Here is a 27,661-nt window from a genome sequence, read left to right as displayed (position 1 = left end):
AACCCAAGGTTTTAGCTGGCACTGAAATTAGCTGATGTGTTGGAACTAAATTCATGGCCTAAATGAATTAGTCAAAATGATAATAATTATAATCATATAACATTGGCTAACAGCATATAGAATGCATGACAGCTTATAGTTATCAAAGGAAACATAACACAGTATAATAAATATATTAACAATATTTTGTCTGCTGATTTCTTATATATTGATTGCATTCATTAGATTTGCGGGGCGATCGTGGCTCAAGAGTTGGGAGTTTGCCTTGTTGCCGGTTCGAGTTCTGGCTTGGACAGTCTCGGTCGTTGTGTCCTTGGGCAAGATACTTCACCCGTTGCCTACTGGTGGTGGTCAGAAGGCCCGGTGGCGCCAGTGTCCGGCTGCCTCGCCTCTGTCAGTGCACCCCAGGGTGGCTGTGGCTACAATGTAGCTTGCCATCACCAGTGTGTGAATGTGTGTGTGAATGGGTGGATGACTGGTTGTGTAAAGCGCTTTGGGGTCCTTAGAGACTAGTAAAGCGCTATACAAATACGGGCCATTTACCATTTAGTTTTTGTTAATTAACATATTTTCGATTTAATTTTGAGTATGCCAATGAAATTATTACATACAGTTTAAGTTAATAAAAATAAAGAATTGTAATAACTGTTGATAATTTTGTGATGGTTCTAGTATGAAAGGCTTCTAGGAGGAGCAGTGGAAACAGCTTGTTGGAAAGGGTTAGAACTGTGATGGTGACTGCAGTTTGAGCACAGCCTTTCTGCTTCCTCTTGGCCCAACCAATGAAGCCTGGGGATTTAAGCAGATTTAGACTCTGGCCCCAACAAAGACAACCCATAAAACATCTGTGAACTCGACAGCAGATGATTGTGATACTTCTCTGAGGTCTGGCAGGGTCTGAGCTTCATTAAATCCAGAAGTGCCTGGTCTCCTGCATCAGGCCTCCTTCCAGTCTCAGCCTGCTGTCCCAGGGAAGGCAACTGCAGACTGTTTCAACCCAGTGTGTATGTGTGCGCACTGAGGGGAGAACTGTGACACATGGCACAGTAAATCTAAGAGAATACTCCAAGCAGGAGCCCCCCATAACAACATGCACAAAGATGGAAGTGCAGAAACACCAGGGTGATATTATGGTCACATCTAAAGAAGGAAGCAGTACAGTTATTGTGGATAAGAGAGACTTAGTAGCAAAACTGGGCTTTTTAAGGAATAAACTGCAGGTAGTGTACCAAGCAAAACATTTGCAGTAATTTTTCTGAGATTTATTAAAATTTGCACTGCCTGTGTAGATTTGTGCACCAATGGGAACCTGCCTCAGAAGAAATTCCTTTTCAAACTGATCTGTTTCTAATAAAAATCCAACTCTTTAGTCTGGAGTCAATCTTGGTCATGGTGTTGAATTGTAATCCAAAAGCGATCCACTCTACCATACAATTCCACCGCTAACTCTACTATTTTGTCTGTAATGTATCCCTGCTGTTAGATAATGTAGAGATTCAGATCTGCTCATTGTGCAGTGATTTAGCTGTGTGGCTAAATCAGGCGCAGGCCTCATCATTTCAATGATATTTTCAGGAACTAAATGGGCTGAACAAGACAAAGCACGTGGTACTACTGCTGGCAAGAAATCATATTTCAGCCCACGTGGATGTGGCCAATCCAGTACATCTTCACTTTATCCTCTCATATTAAGCCCACAGATAATAACTGCCTCTGCTGACACATTCTGGGTGGATCTGAGCGCGTAGCAGACCTGCCTCCCCCCCTGCTTTGAGATTCTTCTATAATTCATCAAGCTGTAGAGAAAATCATTCATATTCATAAATTTACTTGAAAAGAGTTATGGTCCTGCTGATATAAATGACTATATGGATCACATCGCATCAGCCATTCTGGACTCATTTACAGTTGGACAGTAAGCCAAGTGCTGCTGGCTGTGCCTCACATGTCACAGCTGTCTCTGACTATGCTGAACAACAATAATAATAATAACATCAAACACAGAAATAATAACAGTATGTGCACATGTGACAACTGCCTATTAAAGTGCAAAAAAATAAATAAATAAAGGACAGAGGAGTTAAGAACTGCTCAGAACGCTGAGAATGCTGCTTGTTTCTTACTGAACAAAAATATTAAAGAACTAATAGGACCGGGGAAAAAATGACAAAAAAATAACAAGAACAATGAAAATAACAAAACTATTAACACTACTACTACTGTTTTGACAAAAAGTAACAATAAGAATACCAAGAGCAATAATTATAGTGCTATGTTTATGACTCATAAATAAGGAAAGATTTGAAAAAGGAAGTTTGAGAAAAATTAGCCATTCATGTCAAACTTCCCAGGACAGATTTCATGTGCAGATTTCATCATTTATCATATTTTCAATAATATTTATTATCTGAATTTTTAACCTCGACACGGGGTTAAAAAAATACAGTGCTTTACAAAATTATTAGACCAAGAGTAAGAGTTATCCCCCACCTGCACTAAATAAACAGTACTGGGATTTACCAAGATCGTTTTTATGTTTTTGTCATGGTGAATCCACCAGTATGTGCAAGCTCTTTACACATACACAATACACAATAATAATAATAATAATAATAATAATAATAATAATAATAATAATAATATTATTATTATTATTATTATTATTATTATTATTATTATCATTATTATTATTATTATTATTATCTGTCTGATAGACAAATAGATATCTGATCGCAAGGTATTTCTCATTTAAGGCCAATATTGTCCGAGCAGCGTTTTTCTATTGCAGCTCTTTTTCTTGTTTGTCACATAACTTATTTTATACACTTCCTATCCTCAAACATAGGAAGCAGCACGAGAGGAGCGGGATGTGCTACGTGTGTGCCTGGGGGGTGAATGGGAACGGATGTGTTAGAAGAAGCCGACACCGACTGTCGTAAAAATAGCGAAGAAGAAGATGGAAAACAGGAGAATAGGCGGGACAGAGTGAAAAAAGATTCAAGGCGGTGCGGCGCAATAAAAGAATATGACGGCAATAAAAGTTTATAGCTTATAAATTTCTGAAAGTTAAGAACTAAACGACTGTAAAGCAAACACACCTAGAGAAGAAGAACAGCGAAGCAAGGAAAGCCACAAAGACGAAGAAAATATTAGAGGAAAGTTTCAAATCTCCCTGCTTGATAATTTATTTGAAGCCTTTTTTTGAACTGATAGAAGCTGGAGTCATGAGATGAAGGCAAATGTTAGTCCAAACGTTTAAAAATGGTAGCTATATGTTAGACTTCCTGGCGTATAGATAAAAAACAACAACAACAACAAAACTTAGAAAAAAGACAAAACAATAAAAATAAAAACAACTTCCTTCTTCTCATTTTTTTGCTTTCAGCTTCAGGACTTTTATGGCTCTGTAGCCGTTTGGTTCTATGGGCCTATTCCGGCAGCCTTGTGTGTGTGTGTGTGTGTGTGTGTGTGTGTGTGTTGTCTTCAGTCCCATCTCCCTTTGTTTCTCTCAGATGCATACTTACAGCTGAAGCCATGAAAGCCACCACCACAAACAAAATGGAAAAAAAAAAAAAAACGCAGACTGCAAACTCCGTCAGACAGGGTGAGACCAAGTGTCGGGCTTCAGCTCGGGCTGTACAGGCTGGGAGGGCAGAGCAATCTCCGCATGTTGCTGAACCGATGGAGGGAGCTGATAGAGAATTTTTGTTTGTTTCTCTTCCGCTGTTTGTTTGTTTTTCCCTTAGGGGGATTACAAACTTGTGATACATGTGCTAAGCTATATTCAGAGACAGAGTCTTATGCTTTTATTACTTATGCTAAGTAATAATGCTATGCTATTCCTTTCTCTGTGGTTTTACCATTCGGCAGCTTATAGGGTTCACATTTCCACAGAGGTGAAATTGAGGATCTGGGCGGCAGTCTCTTCAGATAATGGTAACAACTGCTTTTTACAGTCTGTTTACAACCTGCAATTTAGCCGCCACGCACACACAATCACGCCACAGGTCCCGCCAAACATAAAAGAAGCAATAATGCGCTGTAATAAAACCGGTTTGTCTGCACTGAACTGGATACGCAGTGGGAAACACACTGTTTACTTTACATCACTGCGGCTTTGCTCATTTGAAAATAGAAAATCAGAGTAACCAAAAAACAATTTCAAAATACCATTGAAAATTAAAATAGCTTTCTATTTTCTTTGACGCTTCATCATTAAGCTATACTTCCTCTCTTAATTAACTGTAAATAGTGGACTGAAGTACAAGAAAACTATAGTATTACGATCCACATAGTATCAGTCATTCATTTATAATCTAAGAGAATCTATAACTGACGAGTAGGTCTGAAACCTTATATGTACAACAGTAGTTATTTATACATTATCTTATGCACATTTTTGGCAAGTTACATGCCTTTGTATTTTTATATATCGCGGTTATGATAAATAAAAACCTCTAACTATATTACAAAGAAATTACACATAAGCTGTATATTTATGTGTACATTAGTAAATCTATTATATGCAAACCGTTACATAAAGACTAGAAGCTAATAGTCCCGGGATTAAACGTAATCTATTTTAGGTGGGCTATAAAACCTTACATAAAAGAAAAGTGTAGTGTGGCGTACAGAGCACAGATCAAAAGCTGCAATCGTTTATATCATATTTCATATTGATCTAAAACAAAAAAAGATGAATAGTGTAAATGCAAATGCCCAAAAACTGACTCTTAAAAATTATAGTTTTTACTGGTGTAACATTTAATGTGGAAGTTGCTGGTTTGAATTTATTCGTTTGCTGTTGGTTAAAGAGGTGTCCTTGAGACAGAAATTTAAAAAAAAAAAGCTGTTATCTTTAGTCCACTTTTGCTTTGGGGGCAGTGTTTTGTGGTATGAAAGTAAGGCAAGTACAGTAAATTTCATAATGCCAGAAAAAAATGACATAAGTATATAGGCTACTGACGGCTTTAGGCGGATTATTTCCCCTTTAATTTCCAGACACACAGTGACGTGCCACGGATCTGTTTTCATTTCACTTCATTTTTTTCGCCACAAATCCCAAATCGACCCTCGCGTCAGACTCCCAATTACGACGCACGGTTTTATTTTAAAGCAGCTTATTTAGCTTTATGTGACGACATAATAGAACCATAAAGCCACATTAAAGGCTGCCTTCCTCCCCTGCGGCCTTACTGTAGCTGACCGCTTGATGGCACTCTTGCTTCACGGACATTTCAATTCTCCCTGAGGCTTTTCCTGCCTTCACGGCAAAGGATTCATTTAAAGGGGGCGAAACTGGGCCTATTCCATTTTAATGTTTTATAAAGATTTATTTTAAAGAAGAAGATGATACTTTTTTATTTTGGTTTAGGAAATTCTGAAATCTGAAAACATTTTTTTTCACTTTGCTTTAGAACAAATAGTGAAATTTTAAGTAGTTGTAGGGCGTTTTAGTGGGCGAACAGGAAGAGGTTGAGGCCTTGAAAAAATAATAATCCATAGGTATGCAGGACATGTATTGGGAGCAAGGAAATGTTTATTTTTCCCTTTTCCGAATTCTCATTGAAGACCTTGCTGCGGGGTTGTAAAAGTTTGCTGTAAAAGGTGGATATGATATATATGTTTTTCTTAATGGAAACTTTTAAATTATTTTGTATATCATCAAGGCCTTACCTTGTGCGATCATATTCTTCTACCCATTCTCTGATGTTTTGATCAGAGTAGATTTGATACGTAGAAATTGTGAGCATTGTTATTTTTCATTTAGCTAATTCCGCTCTAAATGCGCTGCTGTGAGTGTGAACGCAGATGTATAGATGTTTACGGCAGAACTGAACTCTATTTTTCTTTGAGCCCTCGTGTTGTTTTGCCCAGTGTGTGAAAATTTATTCAGCGGAGTGAAAGCTGATTTTTTTTTTTTTTTTTTTTTTTTTTTTTTTTGAGGACCACATTTTCATCTCACCATTCAGATAACAAATCTCATAATCAAACTCTTTATTGGAAGTCTAAAGCACGGAGTGAAGAAGTTTCAATAAGATCATATTCGGGATAATAAAATACTGCAGCAATTATTCCTCGTAAAGTCAGGCAGGCAATCAGCTGATTTAAAGGAGCTCAGTCTGTAATTCAGGCTGTTGCTGGAATTTTGGCCTCTTGTGTCATGGCAGTGAAACGTAAATAAAATCAATTCTGGTAACTTTAATTCATTTCATTTTTATTTTGGCTGCTGTTAGCAGCGATGGCTCGAAAATAAAATAATATTAACCGAGTCTGAAAACGACTTTAGAGTAGCTGTTGTACTGGAACTCCCACCACAAAGTCCTCACATGTGCATAGGTCTTGGTAATTAGACCAAACATTTATTTATTTATTGTTGTTGTTGTTATTGTACCGGAATTGAAGGAAGATGAGACGAAAATAACAATTAATTACGTAGCAAGGATCAGGCGTTTATGGCCTCTGATTGTGCAAAGGGCGCGTCGTAAAGCCCCTTTTTGTTTCTCTGCTGAAAGGACATAAACAAGCAAACCAAGCCCCTCCGCTTTATAATTTGTCTCAGCGTTAGCAGCCACTTTCTCCTTGCCTGTTACATTTGCTGGTCACCCTTGCATATTTATAAAAGCACATGATAATAAGAAGACGAGCTGTCTGAGCGAGTTTACTTTCTGGCCACACGCATACATCAGCAGTCGAAAGAATAATTCTAAAACCTCAGTTTAATTTATAGGGAAACTCTGGTCTACTCACCCCCCATCTACCCTCCCCATCTCTCGTTTCATTGTGAGTTAAACACTCTCTGCCGGGCTCCCAGATATTTTCACGCCTTCGCTTCCACTGCAACTCCACTTGAAGGAATCAGGATGAGAAATAAGAACGATGCACTAATGACACACATAAACATAGCATCACACGTGCAGCCAACACTAACCTGTGCAAAATTCAAGTAAGGCATCGCTTTTTATTTTGTTTCGATTGAGGAGCGGTGTGTGCGTGCGTGCGCGCGTGCCCTCTTTTCTTGCTTTCTCTTTTTCACCTTCTTCATCCTCTTCTTCTCCTTCCCCAGTTTCTTCTCCCATCTTTTTTCCTTCTCTCATTACATTTTATAATCACAGGCGCACAGAGGCTCCGTCAGACGGAAACTATCATCTATCAGTTTATAAGCGCGTGCGTGAGCAAAAAGAAGTGGGGAAATTGAAAAAGACTGCGCATGTGTTTGTGTGGTTTGCGCGCGGGCTGGTGCACACTTGTCTGTATGCCTAGAAAACCCAATGGGATGAAGAGCTGATAACAGATGCAAATTATCCTTGAAACACACACACATACACACACCCGGCCCAGGAGGTGAGAGAAAGAGAGGGCGCGTGAGACACAGCCGGAGAGAGGGGGGGTGAGAGCGAGAAAGAACGAGCGAGGGAGAGAGAGAGAGAGAGAGAGAGAGAGAGAGAGAGAGAGAAGGAGAAAAATATGAAACAAGTCATTTGCAGGGGAGTAAATCACGGAAAAGCCGTTTGAGAGCGCGACGGGGCTTACAGCGCAAACACCGGAATTGTGATGCGCACGAGCCCTTCCTTACCCTCTCCTTCTCTTTCCTCTTCTTTTTCTTCCTCTGGGCTGGAAATTCTATGGAATCACTGTGATTATTGTTATATTATTGTTGTTGTGGTGCTGGTTGTGGTTTTCACATTTCCGGCTGCCGTCACCGTTACTCACACCGCAGCCGACTCGTCTGTTGCCGCCGTGAGGTGGAAAACACTACAACAACGGTCACCTACACCGGCGGCGGACCTGCCTCACTCTCCCTGCTCGCTGTCTGTGTGTGTCTGCGTGTGTGTGTGTGTGTCTGCCTCAAACCGTACCACAGAAGCAGCAGAAAAAAAGAAAACAGTTGAAAGCCACTGGTCTCTTCCTTCACCCTCACTCTGACTCTGCCGAGCCGAACACAAATTAAAACAGAAAACAACACAAAAGATGAGTTCATATTTCGTCAACTCGCTCTTCTCCAAATATAAAAGCGGGGACTCTTTACGTCCGAACTACTACGAGTGCGGGTTCGCGCAGGACCTGGCTGGCAGCCGGCCCACCGTGGTGTACGGCCCGAGCTCCGGCGCCACCTTCCAGCACGCTCCGCAAATCCAGGACTTCTACCACCACACCGCCTCGACGCTGCCCAGCAACCCATACCAGCAGAGCCCGTGCGCGGTCACATGCCACGGTGAACCGGGGAACTTCTACGGATACGACGCCTTGCAGCGGCAGACACTTTTCGGCGCCCAGGACGCGGATCTGGTTCAGTACAGCGACTGTAAGCTGGGAGGCGCGCCCGGACTCGGGAGCGAGGACGCGGAGGGAACCGAGCAGAGTCCATCGCCGACACAGCTCTTCCCTTGGATGAGGCCGCAAGGTGAGGAAATGGCGAGTCTAGTACATTTTTCTCTTCTTTTTTTTCCTCCAAACCATAGAACTTCATTCCTACAAAGCAGTCTGCAGTAAGAGCAAAGCTGTTTGTCCTCCAGGAAGCGAGGGCAGAAAATATAATCATACAGGGAGCAGGAAATAGTGGGGGAAAGTTGGAGAAGTTGTTTTGAAAGCAGCAATTTAGGGAGAACAATTAGAGGTTCCAGCGTTCAAATCGGGGAAACAATAGCACGTTTATGGTTTTATTGGTAGCAGCAAAACTTGTGTGAATGACTTTAGGGTTTAATTGCACCGTCCCAAATAGAGAGAGGAAAAGCCCCGAGAAGAGAAGGGGGGTGATGGAAAATAGACAAGAAAGGGGGAGAAATGGTGGAATGGTGGTTGACGAGGGGGAACTGAACCTCAGTGCCTTCAGTTTAGAACTAAACGCAGAAAATCTTAGTTTCAACAGACGGGAAAAAGATACCGAGATGTTGAAGGTAGTTGTTTCCAACCTCACCGACACATTTTGGACATGCAGCTCTGGCCCCGGTTAAACTTTTACTAGGCTTTGTTTTTTTCGGTTTACGACTTGCCTGTGGTGGGATTATTGGCTACACGGTGGTCAGTTGTCTACAGAGCTCAGGGAATGCATGTGAGAACAGACAGAGCATTTTTTTGCCCTTGGACAGCGTCTGTGGTTTCTAAATTCACAGACCTCGCATAACAAAATTATCCCCCAAGAGAAGTCCCTCGGATTCATATTTAATTCGCTTTTGTGTTTTGTGACGCAAAAAGCCATTAGATATATAGATGAGGCCGGTTCGGTTCAACTCCTTCGCATTATAAATCACGTAAGATGCATAAATGTGACTCTCTTTGAAAGAACTGAAAGCAGAGCCGGGTTTGTAAAGCAGCACCACAGTCAGACCTAAAGACTTGTGCAAGTTGCCATTTTTGGTTTTTTGTGCTTTGAAGGGAGAGAGTGAATGGACTGGCATGTATAGTAGCCTGTTTTGTCTGAGTCCGTATTTCTCTCTCTGGCTGTGTGTGTGTGTGTGTGTGTGTGTGTGTGTGTGTGTGTGTGTGTGTGTGTGTGTGTGTGTGTGTGTGTGTGTGTGTGTGTGTGTGTGTGTGTGTGTGTGTGCGCGCGCGCTTATGTTCTCGACTGTATTTTCAAAGTAGGGCTGCAGACGCTGTTATGACCTGTGCTGAACTTTTGTAACTTCAAGATTATGATCATAAAATTAAAAATAAATAAATAAAACAACAACTGAAATGTGTATTAATCTGAAGCTACCCTCTCTCCATCCTTACAGGATGCAGCTTTTTACCCAGCTGCTAAAGAACCTAGCAATAATAATAGCAGGTAATTCACATTTACGCACGATTTAGTAAAGCGTTTCCTACAACATTTCCGCCTCAGCGTTAGTGTAAATTCTGGTATTTAACATCTTAAAACGCCTGTTGTACTTTCCTGACTCACTGCTTGCCATAACTGTGTGTGTAAGGTCTCTTTACAAAATCAAAAACAAAATAAAATAATGATAAAATTGAGACGCACCTGAGACCGAACGGACTGAGGTTAAAGTTTTAAGTAAAGTTTTAGGTTTTAGTCTCTTACTCCTCTTCCCCTTCTATTTCATTTCATTTCATAGATATAAGCTCCAAAGGAGGGGGTGTAATATTAGAGTTTGACTGTAAACTTGCGAACATGAGCCAGTTTTACGACTTCACTCCTGTGGTTGGAAGTCTTGATAAATCATCTCTCTGTACGACCTTAAACATGACACAAAGAGAACAGAAATGTGATTAGGCCAGCTAATAAATGTCTATGTGTAATGGTATTAGCTCCTGTTGGCCCAGCTTTCACTGGCATCTGCTGTCTCCTTCCTCAAATGTCAACTCCCGTACATTTATTTAGTATTTGTTCCAGTGGCTTTGTAAAGGTTTCGTAGACAACAACTTCATTTGTTTCATTACTGTAAGCTTATACCCACATTTCAACAATACAGCATGCCACTAAAGTAGCATATATTCTTAATGGACAAAACATAAGCTAACATTTATATGAGAAAGATAAGTAGAACAATAACATATATTCTTCAAACACAGGCTGTACGTAAACGGCGAGGATTGAAGGTTCAGTTCCTCGTGGTGTTGCGTCGTAAGAAACTGTATAGCGCGGCCACTGTCACAGTCTTGTGACAACACACACAGAAGACCTCTACACCGCTCACAATTTTATGCATTTCCATGTCTAATCTTCACGTGCGGCCTGTTCCCATACTGTGGAAATGTAAACTTTGTGCGCTTTTTAAAAATTAGACCGCAACCTGTACGACTGTTTTGGTAAGATGTGTTTTTGATACAGTATACTCGAGGAAATTTAAACATTTACGTCCACCCACACCTAGTGTCTCCCTATATCAGAGTGGTCGACTACTACTCAAACTTTAGTTAAACCCTTACATTTTAGTGTTGCGGAGAGATGGTTCTGGGCTTGACGCCCCCCCCTCCCTTCAGAGCCTTTTTTACTTCAAAGCTGTTATGGCATGTTTTGTCCATGGCACGGCGCTCCCTTTTTATGACATAATAATAAAGGCGAAAGGCAAACATGTTTATGGAAATATAATCACTTACACAAATGTCCTCTTTGTATAAACCGTGGAGATACTGCTGCCAGGCTGTCATGGTTAAATGTGTTGTTTTAATCGTCCACTTTACACTGAAACAACTTGGAGTTTATTAACAGCCCCGAGAAGTCATGTTGGATGCATTTTAGCTCAACCTTCAGAGATTATTTCAATTTAAAACATCGCCCTGTTTGCTGAAAAACGTACCTTGCAAGGGTTTATATAAAATGATATGAATGCGCAGAAAACAACCAAACCATATCAATAGACTACATCACAATGCGGACCTGTATTTAGCACATGTTTTGAGAAATAATTCCTTCTTATTCCAAATTTTCATTGTGGGCATCTTTAAAAGTCTTTAGAAAAGACCTTTAGCCTCCTCTCAAATACTCTGCGTATTTTTCACGTTTGGAAATGCAATGGAAATTACGATGCATTTATAGTACTGAATATTTATATGCACAAGTGGAAGTCTTCAGTTGATTTGTCTACATAAGAGACGTTTTAATTACTGCAGTTAAAGCGGCTGAGCGGTATGGAGTTACAGTTTTTAGACTCGTGTTTAAAGAGCGCGTGCGTCCATTTTTACTGTGCTCTTGTAACTTCACGCACCGCTGTCACATAATTTCACAGCGCCTGCATTAAACTGTATTTTTTTTCTTTGGCCCATGCGTATTTGATCCAGATTGCAAATTGTATGACACTGGACGATATCTCGCTTTGTGAGTCGTGTTCATTTCTGTTTGTAAATGAGCCTACTGTAATTGGCACGAAAGCTAATTCCCCATCATTAGCAGAACAAAGAACTAGTTGGAGGAAAAGCGATGACCTGGGAGTGTACATGCCAGTAGACGCCTCCAACAAGATGAGGTTTAGACGCACAATGTGGCAATTTGTGTATAGTGTTGAAATTGTTATGAGAGATGTATTTATTGGCAATATGAATATAGACATGCAAACATTATCAGTTAAAGGTCAACACGAAACGAGCCATAGCGAGTAGACAAAAAGCACTGATTTAGATGGGAGAATTTAGCAACACTTTGAAAACTTATTTTCATGCAAAGTCATCAAACGTTTTTTGTTTGCTTAAATTAAATTTCATCCACATCCACCACTCTTTTGTGTATCAAAATCAACTGAGTCCCCAGAGGCGTTTCAAGATGACCGAGGAGACTTTGCTAACAACACGGTGCACTCATTACAATATTCGAAGTCAGGTGATATTGGTAAAGGTACAGTAATACGTCAGATATAATGAGAACATTACCAAATCCATAAGAAAAAGAAACACTCAAAAATATCACTGGCGAAGGTAAATTTTCACGAAAACCTGAAAGTTCTGAAGGTTTCCGCGCAAGTGCATGTGAGTGCGTGTGTGTGGTGTTAAGTTGATTATTAAACATGGAAAAATGAAGTTTTGTGTCTAATAATTTTCTCTCTTCACTCTCCCACCTCCCCCCAGTAGCTGCGGGCAGGAGGCGGGGCCGCCAAACCTACAGTCGCTACCAGACCCTGGAGCTGGAGAAGGAGTTCCTGTTCAACCCCTACCTGACCCGGAAACGCCGTATCGAGGTGTCGCACGCGCTGGCGCTGACGGAGCGGCAGGTGAAGATCTGGTTCCAGAATCGGAGGATGAAGTGGAAGAAGGAGAACAACAAGGACAAGTTCCCCAGTAGCAAGAGCGAACAGGAGGCAGTGGAGAGGGAGAGGAGGGAGAAGGAGCTGCGGGATGGCGGCAGCGGCGGAGGTGGCGGTGGTGCAGGAGGAGGAAGTGGAGAAGGAGGTGGTGGAGGAGGCTCGGTGGCGGGCACGGCGGGGTCACAGGCTTCTGTGAACGATGATTGCTGCGAGAAAAGCCACAAGCAAATGTAGGGGGAGAAAGAAGATGGGGTAGATGGGGACAAGGTGGGTGTAAATGTTAGGCAGGATGGGGTGAGGGGTGGGCTGTTTTTGTCTTAACTGAGGCCACTGGACTCCCCTGCTGTCTCCACGATTCAATCGTTGGAAGGGAACTTGAGTTTCTAAAAATGGTGACTGGCTAGCTAGATGGACTTGAGAGGAAAAAAACATGACAATGAAGCAAGAAAACATAGTCTACACTAGTGTTTAAAATAAACGTAAAAAGAAGAAAAAAAAAGATAGCTTTCTTTCTTTGTGGAACAATTATCGTGGAAACATTTCTATATTGTTAGAAGTTAATCATTAACAATTTTATCTTTGGCAGCTGTATAGTTTTTAAGTTAAAATGATGATGATGACGATGATGATAATGGTGCACTTTTTACTGTACTTCTCACTTCTATGTTGTTGTTATGGCAATGATTGATGATGATGGTGATGACGTAGCAATTAATGAAATTTCCAACAACATGAAACTGCCTATTTATGCCGTTTTAGTAGGTCGGGTCTCTTTTTTACACCCTCTAACTGTCGTTTTTTCCCTTTGTTTATTTGTTTGTTTTGTTTTTTGATTGGTGGTGTTTGTCTTATGTTGTTTTCTCTTTGGGGAGGGGGGTTAAACGCATGCGCGCAGTGCAGATTCAAAAGCAAGAACATTTATAAGAATAAAAATGGGAAAAATGTGATAAACAGTCGAAGCTGAGGGTTCCTTTTATGTCTGCACTGTTGAACTTTCTGGTTCTCTCAGTTATCATAGGTTATCCTGGCATCGTATAATCCCCGCCTTTCTTCTTTTGTGTCGCACACTCTCCATTTCCTCTCCTGCATCCTTCCATCCTTTTCCTTTTTTATCCCTCTTCACTCTATCACCACGCAGACTTGCCAGACTTGAAACCGCTCAGTTCACGAGGCCAAACATTTAGCCTTGACTCGGAAATCTCTTCTTAAAACAACAGACATCCACCCTCTTAAATCTTTACGGTGACACACTCGCGCACAATCCTCATCCTTCCAAACATCACTTTATTTATGGCGTGCCCCTCCACCTCCATTTACATTATTAGAGACCTCTAAAGTTATCATTACACCGTGTTCCATCATCATCACGGTGATACTTGAGATCCGAATGTTTCCACATGGGAAGATCAAATTCACGGAGCATGAGCTTGTCCGCATTCACCTAAACTGTGGAGTATCCGTGAAGTCTGGGTTTGAATGCAATCAAATCACTGAATATTTGACTGGTCGGGTTTTTAGGCGTTTGCTGGAAGACAGATTCAGAGTAAAGCTTTTATAGGAAGACAAATAGGCTTCGAATAAGTGCACAAATCTAACAGGCTTTGACATCTTGAGGCAAAGTGGACCACATTTGCATGTCTGAATACAGTTTCCACAATAAAAGTACATGCACTAATGTATACCTAAATGTTCGAAATATTTCATTCTGTTTGTCATTTTTAGTTTTAAAGTAATGAACCACAGTCAAGAAGCTTGTACTTGAAAATATAATTTCAGAGTACATATTTACAGGCTGCACTTGTTCATTTCATTAGCTGGGCCTATGTCCTCATTTTAGGTTTGACAGCGTTTAAGTAGATAAAGGCGAATGGCTCAAACATGAATTAACCTGCGGTTTGGAGAAGGCCTCGGAGGGGACTGGTGGCGGCTCCTGGGCCTGGCAGATACTCATGTAGTAATGAGAAGTGAAGCCGTGAAAGGATTGAAATAGGGGAGGGAGGGTGTGGCACTGTAGAACTGGGGGTGTCATATAATGATGAGGTCCCGCTTCTGAAATTCAGATATTTTATCTCCAATAATATTTTACCAACAGGAGATAGAGACACTGTAAAGGAGGGATATGGCAGTTGTAGTTGTCAAAATATAAATGTATATCAAATATATATAGGGAGAAATTGGCTTTTTATAACCACATTTTGGGGCACACAAAATTTCCAAGGAATTTTTTATCAGATCTGATTGGTGAGCTAAGTAATACTGACTGATATGTTTCTGATTTGATAAGCACTTTAAGTATGATCAAAGCATACTATTAAAATATCTAATCTCGGCGGGGGGTTCCTGATGTTAAACAACTGCCCATGTGAACATCATAGCCATGCTTTGCGATCTTGTCCTGCTACATGAACAGTTAAAACCGAGACAGATGCCATCTTTTTTCAGAGGTGTAAGCGTACTACATCCGACTGTCTGACTAGTCACTAAAAACAAATCTTCTTTTTCTCAATCCTCAAACTCTCCCTCATTCTTCCAGTTCATAACTCTTATTTAGACTCAACGCGCAGATTCGATCCTGCTTGAATTGAATGCTGCGTGGAAATTGAACATCTAAGCACGTAGCAGAGCACCTGCACGCCAGGTGAGTTTCTCTGAATGTAGTGCGAGGGCGCAGGATTCATTAAAGCTGAATTCACGTGTAAAGGTGATTTATGAAACGGCCTGGAGAGGTCCGCTTTGTGTTCTTCGGTGAATTTGTAAAAGATCAAGACTCGGTGTGCTAGTTCTTGAAACCATATCCATTACTTGTTAACTTTTGTTTGCCTGCTTTATAGCTGGTGTATTTTAAGAAGCCTGATACGGTATGAGAAATATTAACCCGTAATTTTTTTATTTTTTTATTATTAGTGGAGAGATTTCATCTTTCACCGTGGGCTCACAGAATGATTTTCAAAGTGACACTTTGGACTGCTTCCATTAAACGTTCTCTGTTGTTTGCATTACATCCTCATCTATCACTCTGCCTGTACTGACCAGACAGCCGCGGTCCACTGCAGGCACACAACAGCTCGTCTGTTCTGCTCTCTGCATGTGTGGTCCCCTCAAACCATGAGCCGGGACAAGACACTGAGAACAAGGGAATTCCGTTTTCTGTTGAAGTCTACTCGGCTGCTTCGCTTACGTTCCAATTAAACCAGTATTCTTCTTCTAATAGTGTCCTCTGCTGTTTGTTTGAAGCCCATTTCAAGTATGGCAGTTAATGATTCAACTTTGAGTTGAATATTTGTCAGATTTCAGTCCTTTTGGTTTCTAGGTGATTGGTGAAGACTCTGAGTTGCCCCGACTTTATTGTATAATGCTGTACATGTTGTAGGAGTCACTCCCTAATTTTGCATCCCGAGGGAAACCCCGTCCGCGATTGGACATCTTGACATCATGTGGACCTTCCGTCACGTGTTCTTGGAGGCAATGGGAGGTGGGGGATGAGAAATACAGGGTGGGGTGTGTGTGTGTGTGTGTGTGTGTGTGTGTGTGTGTGTGTGTGTGTGTGTGTGAAAATCTAGACAGTAATACCCCACCAATAATTCACTGTCGCTCCTAAAAAGATCGACCTTAAACCACCCAGGCCCACAAATCACCGGAGCCAAATTATGAGTTCGCTGGACTTTGCCAACGCGCTGTTTACCAAATACCAACAATCCGCAATGACCTGCCCTGTTCTGCTTTCAGCGGACGCTTCAACGTCTCACTGTCCGTCTTCCTCTTCTTCTCCCGCCGTGTCTTCTTCGTGCGCCTTAGTGTCCAGAGGATATCGCCACCATTATGCATCCAATGAGAGAGGCAGCAGTAGAGTCCAGTTTCCTCCCTCTTCTTCTTCTCCTCCCTCTTTCTCTTCTCCTTTGTCATTTGGTTCTTCTCTTTCGGGACTAAACGGGAGCATCAGAGGTGTTGAGCCTACAGAAATACGCTCAGAAGGAGGTTGTAACTCACTGGGAGTTCGACCGCTGAGGTGCCCCGCAGAGCTGTTCCCACTCAATCGGACTCAGTTATTCTCGCAGGCTCCGAGGCTTCCTGAGCCGACCTCCAGGAGGCAGAGCAGCCCCGATAAAAGAAGGCTAAACCATGGGAGACTGTGTATTTACCCCTGGATGAAAAGCTCAGGTGAGGAGAGATGGGGATAGAAAGTTATGAGAGGTGATGAGGCGCCCTCCCCTCTCGTCAGCTGGGAACACGGGGAGGTGAACTAAGAAAGAGAGCTGTGTGTGTGTGTGTGTGTGTGTGTGTGTGTGTGTGTGTGTCCTTGTTCGTTAAACGGTCTTTAAACTGTTGGCCCGGTTGCGCAGCGGCCACTGTGGGTTGATGAACTATGCCTGTCAGGGTCTTTTTGCAACTATTTTACAGCACCCCTACCCACTCTGCAGTTCTTTTATGGCTCTGCCATAATGCCATAAAACCAGAATTTAAGACTTTATGAATATTCATGAGGTGATATTGTGTTTAAAACGGGGGCAGGGTGGAGCTTTATTCTGACTGTTTGAAAATGAAGAAAAATAGTTTTCACCTGGCCGTCACGAGTGGAATCATCACAGTCAGTGTTTGGCTCAGGTCACCTCATCCTTATGTTTCACTGTCTGCACAAACCACTCCGCTGAAAGCCCATTGTGCTATTGTACTGTCACACAATAAGCTAACCACTATAAACACTATAAATTAGCAGATCCTTGAATGCTTGCTCTTTCCCACCGACTGATCTGGAGTGCCGACATCGAGCTGTATGCAAAATGGATACTGGGTCTCGAACTATAACAAAGATACAGCATACAATATTTTGGTTTTATAACTGCTAAAATGGAACATGCGCTACAATATGGGATGCACGTTAGGAATACTGCTGTGTAAACCCTCCGTAAAAGCGCTGAAGATATCTTTGCCCCCCACAGTAAACAGGCACGTGGAATCATATAGGAGAGAAGTCAAAAAATGTTCAAGCTTGCCTTGCTGAAGGTTCTCACCTTTAGAAAAAAGCAGGTAAGAAAAAAGCAACGACAAGGTTCGTGTGTAGAGGACCCAGGTTTCACTATTATTTATTGTCACCATACAGTCCTCCTGTCCCACAGCCCCCGTGTGGGTGCTTGTCTGACTGACAGGATAACAAAAATTTGAAGTGCCTTTCATTTCAAGAGCTCCATAATGTCTAAACATTAAACTGAGATTTATATTGTAAAGAATGAAGAAATTATTTTGGAGTTTCACGTTTTCAGGCAGGAAAGTGACAACAACATGTGTCATATAGAATTGTAAAAACTTAGTAATGGACAAATAAAATACTAGCCCACATATTGTGGCCTACAAAAATAATTAGAATAATTAAGCAAACACGAAAAAAAACTAATGGTAAAATCCGTATTCTTGTCATTCCCAGTCTTCTCTATTTTTATTTAATGTGTGTTGAGAGAGCGAGTGTTCCGAGGTCGAATCAGCCAATGAATTTATAGATGTTGATTTAGATCCAGGCATCCGAAGATGACTGGACAGAGAAGACCCGGATGTTCCCGTTGATAATGTGGATTAAGGAGACTGTTGGCCTCTCTCTTCGACTGTGTATGTGCGCACAAGCACACCAACAGACTTCTTTTTAATTACTTCGTTTTGGTTTTCCGTGTGTGTGTTTGCACCAGAGAGAGACACTAAGCAGCAGCAAATCCCCTCGTTGTCACTGACTGCCAGAGAATTCGAAATCTGGCTCAATCAAATCACTGCTGACAAACCGAGAGCAGAAAATATTACCAATGAAAATGGAAAATGGATTTCTCTCTCACTCCCCCCCCCCCACACACACACACACAAACTAGCAAAACACGTCTAGGTGCTGACAGTTACTCACACATACTGATCTGTGGCACAAACCCAGAGGATACTGCAGACACTGAGATACTCGACAATATTCTGGGTGAGCCTTTAAATGCAGGTAATCGACTTTCTCTTTAAGGACAATGAGAGCAATTTGTATGTAGGCGTATATGTAAACATATATGAGTTTACATATGTAATTAGTCTCCTTCAATCATTATTAATTATTGATATGAACTGTGAGTTAGGAAAATATGTGCATATGTAAAACAGGAGAAAACGGTGAGATATCCACTGACATGAATAACAATAAACAGATAAACACATGAACCAGCCAGTTAATACAATATCATCAAATACAAACAGTAGCTGCAAGGATGGAAGTCTCTGGAAGTCTTTTTTTTAAAATTAAATGTATTGATTACATTCATAAATACATTCCCTGAAATGTGTATTTAAGAAAAAATAACCGTAGACAGGAAATAAACATCAGAACATCATATTCTCTTTTAGCATTTGAACGTGACAAGGTTGGTGTCTGTGTGTGCGAGAGAGAGAAGAGAAAGAAAGAAAGAACAACAAACCAAAAAGAGAGAAATTTAGGGCTTTTGGCTGAGTGAGTTGACATTTCGGGTTAACGGTGGTGCAGTGGTTACCACTGTTGTCTCACAACAAAATGGCCCTGCGCTTGAATCTGCTCTAGGGACATTCGGCGTGATGCGCGTTCTCCGTGTCTTTCTCTCTTGAGATACTCTGTCTTACTAAAGCAGTGCATGTCATTATGCCATTTTAAATCGACCACAGGTGTGTGTGATCATGAATTGTTATTAGTTATTTGTCTGTGTTGACTTGTCACAGATTAGCAGTATTTCCAAGCTATACCCGTCTTCTTGCCCCGTGAGACCTGGAAATCGAATAAGTGGAAGGAAATGGATGGAGTCAAGATTCTTTTACAAGCTCATAGACTGATTTTTACCCAAAAGATTTTATTTCCTAATTATACATAATTAGGAAATGAAACCATATCATGCATAATCACACACACACACACACACACACACACACACACACACACACACACACACACACACACACACACACGCCTTTCGTAAGTATGTATTTATTTTGCTTGCTTTTTGGTGAAATTAAGTTATTATATACACAGAAAGGAATGATGGGAAATCACAGGCAGACACTGCAAATCCTTTTGTTATAGATTTTATGATTGCACATCTGTGATATATGATTCTTGTACAGTAACAAGTACAACAGACAAAGATTCATGAGCTGTGCTTCCATATCATACAGTCAATGTCATTTAGGCAGAATAAGAACGCCTTCATCAGAAGACCAGACATTCCGATTTAAAACAACCAACCTTTAATAGATTTTATGTAGATATAGTCACTAAAAGTATTTCATTGTCTTGAATGGCATTCAAGCTACAGCTGCAACTTTATTGGGTTCGCCTACAATTCACATAGTAGAAGAAAACATTTAGTCTATCCTAGTTTTATTTATTTTTTGTATGGTCATTTTGAAAGAGGTAGTTTGTTTTGAAGCTGTACAGAACACATTACAATAAGGGGACTAGATTTGTCTAAAGGTTTTTCACAAAAATGATATTTTCAGTACATAAAAATACTCAGTAATTCCTAATGATAAATATATATTTGCCCTATTAATGACGATAACAATTCACAGTCTTTACAGACAATGATTGTGATACAGATTGTGATCCGTCCATCATGTGTAAATATTTTACAAGAACCATGTAAAATACCTTATCGGTTGCTACACCTAGATTTTCACTGGGCACACCTAAAAATGTAGTGCACTGCGATCCCTATTGAAAATCGTCCAGTACACAATAGATTTCCACTGATCTCTAAATGTCATGGGTGCAGTACAAGAAGCTTTGTTTTACTGAGATGTGCAGAGGAAATGCGTTGGACGTTTTTGTGTCCGGCAAATGACCTTTGAGATTTAAAAATGTGACCTAGTTTCTCTTTAGCCTTCAGGCGATGTGTGACCTCATAAACACAGGAGGTCAATGCAGTTTCACTGATTCATGAATTTTTCACAAGAAGAGACTTTTTTCTTTAGCTTTAAATTGAATTAACAGTTCTCTAGCCCTGTTTCCATGTGCATGTGTCCGTTTACACTGATTGTATTAATTAGTTAAAAATTACACATCAATGATCACAGTCAGACTGATTATTTTTCTAAATTCTTTCATTAATTTTGTAGATGAAAAGGGTAGAAGTATAGCCCAGACAGGTAGAAGCTGAAAAGCTTTTCCCCAGCATTTAGAGGTTTTTCGGGTTTGCTAGAAAGTGGAGTCGAAGACTAACTGACAAGTCAACAAGCGACTATATTTGATCACATTATGTGACGTCAGACTCCCACGTTTTTTAACCTGCATCACATTTCCTAATCTTTTTAGGAAGATTTTGTTTTGAAAGAGAATATGTTTTCTTCTGTCCAGGCTCTGACAGACGAAGAGGCCGACAGACGTACACGCGGCACCAATCGCTCGAGCTGGAGAAGGAGTTCCACTTCAACCGGTACCTAACACGTAAAAGGCAGTTAGAGGTCGCGCACGCGCTCGGCCTCACAGAGAGACAAATCAAGATCTGGTTCCAAAATCGGAGGATGAAGTGGAAAAAGGAGAACATTGTGACCACAGCAGTGAGTCGAGAAGAAGAGGAGGCGGTCGATGAGGAGGACTGATGTGTGACTATAGATTTTAAGAGATAAGACAAAATGTACCAGAATTTACAGGATAGGGTGATTTTCTACACAGAACTCTTCTGTTACAGTTCAAGAATCCTAGACTCCTTCTTGTTATTGCCTCAAGTGATTTCCGGCAGAAAGGCACAAGATGGTTGTTGATGCAATGAATGAAACAGCAGCACTTGTGACTTCTGTAGATTCGTGTTAATAATATCTATTCCATGTGCAATTATGTATGTATACATTTTTATGTTTGAAAAAGTCTGAGCCCATATTAGCCGGTATACAAATCAAAATCCAAGAGCTATACCTACCTAGCTTTTTGTTTGTTTGTTTGTTGTTTTCTGTCTTGGCTATCCATCAAACGAAATCTTTTTGAGAATTTACAGCTATCAATATCCAACACTTTCTGGTATTACTGTTCTTATTATCAGTTCAAAGCGAAAGTAGGCAATCCCCTCCTCAATATTTTGATTTGTTCCCTCAATATTAAGGAGAAGAGGTTAATTTTTACAAAAAAACAAAAAACAAAAAAAACAAAAAAAAACATAGTTTAATGCTACTAATAGATTTAACAGTAAGATTTGTTTTAAATGACTCACCAGGAATTCTGCTTAATGAGAAAAACTCTACGGTAGGAAGAATTGTCAGCGAGCAGTACTGCATTATACTTCTCTATGTTTTGTGTTATCTAGTGTCTGAAAGTTCTGTTTTACCTTAGAAGACGTTGTTACCATAAATGTATAAAGAAAAGACAAACTTGAAGGGCAAGATTCGGAAGTGTTTGACTCTTCCAGGGGGATGACCACCGCGATGTTCAAACGAAACGGACACCCATGTATTATTATATTCATCCAGTGATTATACGTCCAGTAAATATGGATCTTTAGTGTGGTGGCAGATACAGAACCCTACCCTACAGACACACAGGTAAGTACTGCATACCGAGACATTTCATATGAAACATTCATGTGGTAAGGTGTTCCAACAAATTTCGTTGCAGCAGAAGGCTGATTTTTATCGTAAATGATCACGTTTTTAAAATAAAATAAAAATTAATCGACTGTTTCCACCAGTGCTTCCTTACTTAGTTGCTCATATACAGTTTATGTTAGCGCATTACACTGCTTATATACTGAAAATATCATTTTAGTGACAAATATTTAGAAAAATGAAGACTGAATATAATTTTTTTTCTAAACTTCATTTTTAACAGTCACTTATTCTAAAAGATGTGCTTGTAGATATAATTGATGCTAGCACATTATTCTTCGAGCCATGTAAAACTAAAAGATTATAATGTAATAAAATACAAGATTTGGTATCTAGTGTAATAAAATATTAGTACAAAACGCAGTTGTTTTGTTTGTTTGTCTTATTTTAAAACAAACAACCAAACACTATTGACTATACATCGATCTATAACATCAATAAAGGCTAACGCTTTTCCTTCATCACCATTTCAATATTTAGAAATCTCTTTCAACAGATATATGTTACTAAAGAAAAGGGTTTTTATTTACAAAAACGTGCTTCAATAATCCAGGTCCTTTAGCATCAGCAGAAATCTTTATTACTTAAGATAAAAACAGACTTTCTTGTGTTGTTTGTACATCCATTATTTTTCAGCCAAAAATATCCAGTGTGTGCCTTTAGTTTCATCAGACATTTCAAGGACTGTTTGCCTAAAAAAAACCCACCCAGTATTATGGCATGAGTGTGTGTGTGTGTGTGTGTGGGGGGGGGATGGACTAATTCCTCGTCCTGCTCTATGCTGTTGTTTTGTTTTCAGTTAAAATTTAACTCGAGCTATTCAGATAGAGGAAGCATCGGATCCGCTTCTCCTGCTAACCAGACAGTGTGCTGGTTTGGAAAGGTCACACATGGGTCAGTGAGGGTTTAAAGGCAAATCTGAAATCTCCCAAACGTCGAGCCTGTAAATAGGACGCATCATACAGGGGATCACAGCGACAAATGGAGACTGACTTGACCAACAAGACAGAAAACACTAATTCTGCTAATATTGGCGCTTTTGATCATATGTGATATGGTTCCAGTCTGCTGTCAAAGCAAATACGCTTATAAGCTGGGTTTTAATATCAACGAAACCTAATTTAAACGTTTGAAAGGTCTTTTTTTCTTTGAAGAGATCTTCTTGTAGTAGACGCGGGGAATGGTTCGTCATACTGCAGCAATTTAGACTGCAACCTCTTTAAGATTCAGGAGGCGTTGGATTTGGACTTCTTTGTGGGAGAACAAGACCTGCATTACCAAATAAAATGATGCGTTCAAAGACTTTATGTCAGGTTTAGTCCAGACACTCGTCGTTGAAATGAAGCTCTGATGTGCTTGAACATTTCCGATTTCTAACTGTATATCTGTAAAAACATTAACATACTTTCGCTGCAGTTTTTGACTATCCTCGGCTTCGGGCCTGCAGGTTTTAAATGGTGACGCCTTGCCGCATTGCGAAACCACTTTTACGCACAGCGTTTCAAGCCGGGACAGGTAGTCCACTCCGCTGATGCTGATTTATGTTTTTGTTTTTGTTTGTCTAGAGATCTCTCATTTAACTGATTTTCACTTTTACATTTCCACAGTAGGCTAGGATACACTGCGTTCAACCCCTTGTGTCATAACACTTTAAACGCAAAGAATGACGTTTAAAATAATTCATTAATGATAAAAAAAAAAAAAAAAAATGTCTCATAGGCGGCTTCAAAAGATGAGAGATTTCTGTTGATTCAGCTGATTCATATTTCAGCACCAGGGACGCAGACTTTACGTTCGTGCCCCTTTCACAAAAGAAAACTTGTCTGTGTTTTGACACCCAGCGTAGGTCTTCTTACAACAGCAGAACACGGAATATTGGTGTTGTACTAAAAAAAAAAAAAAAAAAAAATCTCAAATGCAGTATGGAAACAGAAACTTGTTTCCTCCACATTATTCCTCCTACCTTGTCTTTATATAGCTACATCTGGCTTCTGAAACATTTTGGGTCTAAATATTGTCACGTGTTCTCAATGAAAATGTCATGCAAATATGCCAGTGAAGATAATGAGGAAACTCTGTCTAATTATCTAAAACGAACAAAAATCAAACAAATATAAAGCATGAAATGAAAAATCCAAACGAACGCGTGGCAAAATTCTTCACGCTCTCCAGTGTTTTGAAAGCTTTCAGCTTGCTTTTTAAGAAGCGGTCGAGGAAGAAAATGGCGGCCTGGAGAATGAAATAAGAGAAGGAGCAGCTCGGTTCTAACAACACTCCATGAAGAAATGCAATAAATTCTTTGTTGTTTTATGAAAATTTACAACTTTGTGATACAAGTTTATGAGTGACCGCGCGCGGGGATTGGCCGACGGGCGGGTCATGTGGACGCGCTTAACGTGAACATGAACTTTTTATGATTTCCCAAGTGGCTATATTGCTGCAGCACTCCTCTCCGGCCCGAGCTGCCGCCTGTCCTTCCCTGCTCTACCCGGAGCCTGCTAGGCTCCACTCGGAGTCCGGCCACCGCCAGGAAGTGAACACCCGGCTGTAATTAAACGGACGAGTTAATGAGAATATTTGTTGTGACTGTGGAAACCGGCACGGCGAGACGCCGACAACAAGCCGCCCCTCCCCCTCCTGCTTCTTCTCTTCCTGCTTCGCTATGGCTTCTTGCTCCGTCTGGTCTCGTGCTGCTGCTGTCTGCTCCAAATTGGCTGATCTGGATGAGGACAGTTCCGCTGTGATGAGACAAAGAAGGGGCGAGCAGTGGGACCCAGCCAGGGGAACGCATCCCGGAGATGCCCTCATGATTTACATTTTTAATTTCAATTTGACATTTGATTTGATTTGTCACTGCAAGGATGATGAAGACTACGGTGGTGGGTTGACGCCTGGGTGACAGCAGTCCCCCATCCCCAGTTCCTGCTCTTCCTCAACATTACATCCATCTAATTACCACCCAGTGCAGGGTGGTGTCTCGTGCCATTCCAGAGTGCCTGACTTGTTCGAACGCAAGGAAGTGACCGGCAGGTGTGTGGGCTCGTGACGGATTATCAACAAACGGTAAGAGCCGTTCACGCACGTTTAACTCAACCCTGCAAGATGCGCATTGTTAAAGGAGCAGTGAAAAGGAGTCAGAGCGCAGCATTTCTCAATTCTGCAACATCTAGTTGATTCATTTGTTTTTTGTTTGTTTGTTTTATTTTATTTTATTTTTCTAAACGAAGCGTTGCTCCGCCATCTCAGAATAAACCGTTTCCTAGCTGGATGTATACAGATATATTGGTTAGTTTAAATAGCGGTTGGCTGTCGAGGAGCCATCTATTGCTCGAAACTCGGCTGTTTGAGAACTGGAAGATTAGCTTCCAGCTTTTCCACCAAACGCTGCCCATTGTGTAGGCAGGGAGGGGGCAAATATGCACATGAAAAAGACCGGCTTTGATCTGATGGCTTTGGCAGAATTTGAAGTCCCTCATTTAATATGACTTTTAAAGATAAAAGCAACATAGTTTTCTGGTTTGGGGGTTTGCATCTGGCTGCAGGTGAATTGAAGATGAGCTTCTGCGGTTTTTGTCAGTGTTTTACTTCCAGCGTGTAGGTTTTTTTGTTTCGTTTTTTTGTTTTTCATTAGATTGACAGTGTGTGTGTGTGTGTGTGTGTTTGTGTGAGAGAGAGAGAGAGAGAGAGAAAGAGAGAGAGAGAGAGAGTTTACAAGCACAGGAATGTTTGTCTGTCTCACTTATGGCTTTGGTTCCCTTCTCATTTCCTCCCTGGAGCAGACGTTTTTTTTCTTTCCCTGCAATCACAACCCCACAGTCACAAACACATGTGTAGGTGTCATCTCTTTGGTCTCCAATTTGTTGCCGTCTCAAATATCAGAAAGCCAGACTTTTCATCTCAGAGCACACACACACACACACACACACACACACACACACACACACACACACACACACACACACACACACACACTTGATCACAAGAACAAAAAATGAAGATTTTATTTTAATGTTTTACCTTGTCTGACTGACAAATCATTATCACCCAATGTTTAAAGCTTATATGGTTTTTCTTATAGTAACATGTTATTTTCTAACGCTCATATGTGCTCACATGTAACCTTGATATTCCGCCTCATACAAAACAGGGTCTGACTGTTTGTCTAAGAACATTGCAAGGCTGCAAATAGCTGTGGAAATTTTCGCTGAGCAAATATACACTTTAACAACTTGTATTTTACCTTATAGTAATTTATTTGGTTGTTGTCTAATTATTCACAAACCACTCATAGAAATGTATACACATGTATTTTTACAGTAAAACCACATTTCGAGTCGCTTCCAATTCCGCTTTGTGGATGAACAGCTAACACAATCATTCTTATGCGGTAGGATGGTTTAAAACACACAGTAGACACAAGGATATCCTTAATAGTAAGCTATAGCATGATGGACATATACCCTAGAATCAACAGTCTTCCTTTGTGAGAAATTCAGTATTCTCAATAAACACCAGTTTTTTAAGATAAAGTCAGTGCCTCGTTTTAGGGATCTATTGTCAGCCACATGCAATACGCAGTGCCGGATTTTCTAAAGCCACGATCACACTAAGTCGTGCCTACAGATTTTTCAACTTTTCAAATTCTTTATTCCGTCTGTAGTCGTAAATGGAACAGAAATTCGTCGTGCATTCGTTAAGTTACGGGGTACGCTGAACGTGATACATAAAACAAATGCAAACACAGAACAGAGGAATAAAACTTATAATAAATGATGTATATATTTGTTAATGTGTTTGCGATTAGAAGGGATTTCTATTGTAGGGCCTATCTTACAATATAAAGCGCCTTTAGGGGACTGTTGTGATTTGGCGCTGTTTAGATAAAATTTAATAAAATTTGAAATTTAATTTCTTTTTGGTCCCAGGTACCGTGAAACAATTGCTTTAAAAACTTGACTTTGCTGAAATGCATTAAGCATACTTATGGGTTGTTGTGTCACATTTTACCACGACACAAACACGTATGCTAAAATATGCATATTTTTGTCGCAGATATCAATATCGTATTGAGATTATTGAACAGAGAAAGACCACACAGAATCTCGAATCTGTTATTGACACTCATTAATGTCAGCACTGTGGTATTAGTTTTATTATTATTATTATTATTATTATTATTATTATTATTATTATTATTATTATTATTATTATTGACTAGGTTTTAGAGCAGCAGTGTGCGCGGACTCGAGAGATGTTTACGGTCGTATTTAGCATAATTAGAAGTGCCGTTTTTAGTGATACATTTATTTAACCGTCAAACAATTTGGATCATATACAAATGTTAATGTATGTCTTAATTCTGGAACTAAAATGGATAATTTAACACAAATAGAATTGTTATATAATAC

The 27,661-nt window shown here is 40.4% G+C and overlaps 3 protein-coding genes across 4 annotated transcripts in view; all 3 read left to right on the top strand.

Moving 5' to 3' along the window:
* The first annotated feature begins 7,469 nt into the window (after nt 1-7,469).
* Nucleotides 7,470-13,636, top strand: hoxb8a (homeobox B8a). 2 transcript variants are annotated; one of them, XM_039611105.1, is made up of 2 exons: nt 7,470-8,404; nt 12,505-13,636. In XM_039611105.1, the coding sequence occupies exons 1-2, from the start codon at nt 7,972-7,974 to the stop codon at nt 12,909-12,911; spliced, it is 840 nt and encodes a 279-aa protein (XP_039467039.1). In that variant the 5' UTR covers nt 7,470-7,971; the 3' UTR covers nt 12,912-13,636. The 2 variants fall into 2 exon arrangements, with proteins under 2 accessions (XP_039467039.1, XP_031607683.1); XM_031751823.2 differs by having other exon boundaries at nt 12,502-13,636.
* Nucleotides 13,637-16,068: 2,432 nt separating this feature from the next.
* On the top strand, nt 16,069-22,616 carry hoxb7a (homeobox B7a). The gene is made up of 2 exons (XM_031751825.2): nt 16,069-16,835; nt 21,013-22,616. The coding sequence occupies exons 1-2, from the start codon at nt 16,325-16,327 to the stop codon at nt 21,255-21,257; spliced, it is 756 nt and encodes a 251-aa protein (XP_031607685.2). The 5' UTR covers nt 16,069-16,324; the 3' UTR covers nt 21,258-22,616.
* A 1,882-nt stretch (nt 22,617-24,498) lies between these two features.
* The window catches only part of hoxb1a (homeobox B1a), a 116,496-nt gene continuing 113,333 nt past the window's right edge, over nt 24,499-27,661 (top strand). Inside the window, exon 1 of the mRNA XM_031751828.2 lies at nt 24,499-25,316. The gene's annotated coding sequence lies outside the window, so the exon portion shown is untranslated. The remainder of the gene's footprint in view (nt 25,317-27,661) is intronic.

This window comes from Oreochromis aureus, linkage group 4 (genome assembly GCF_013358895.1).
Source record: "Oreochromis aureus strain Israel breed Guangdong linkage group 4, ZZ_aureus, whole genome shotgun sequence".
NCBI classification, from domain to species: Eukaryota; Metazoa; Chordata; class Actinopteri; order Cichliformes; family Cichlidae; genus Oreochromis; species Oreochromis aureus.
This window is presented reverse-complemented; position numbering and strand designations above follow the sequence as displayed.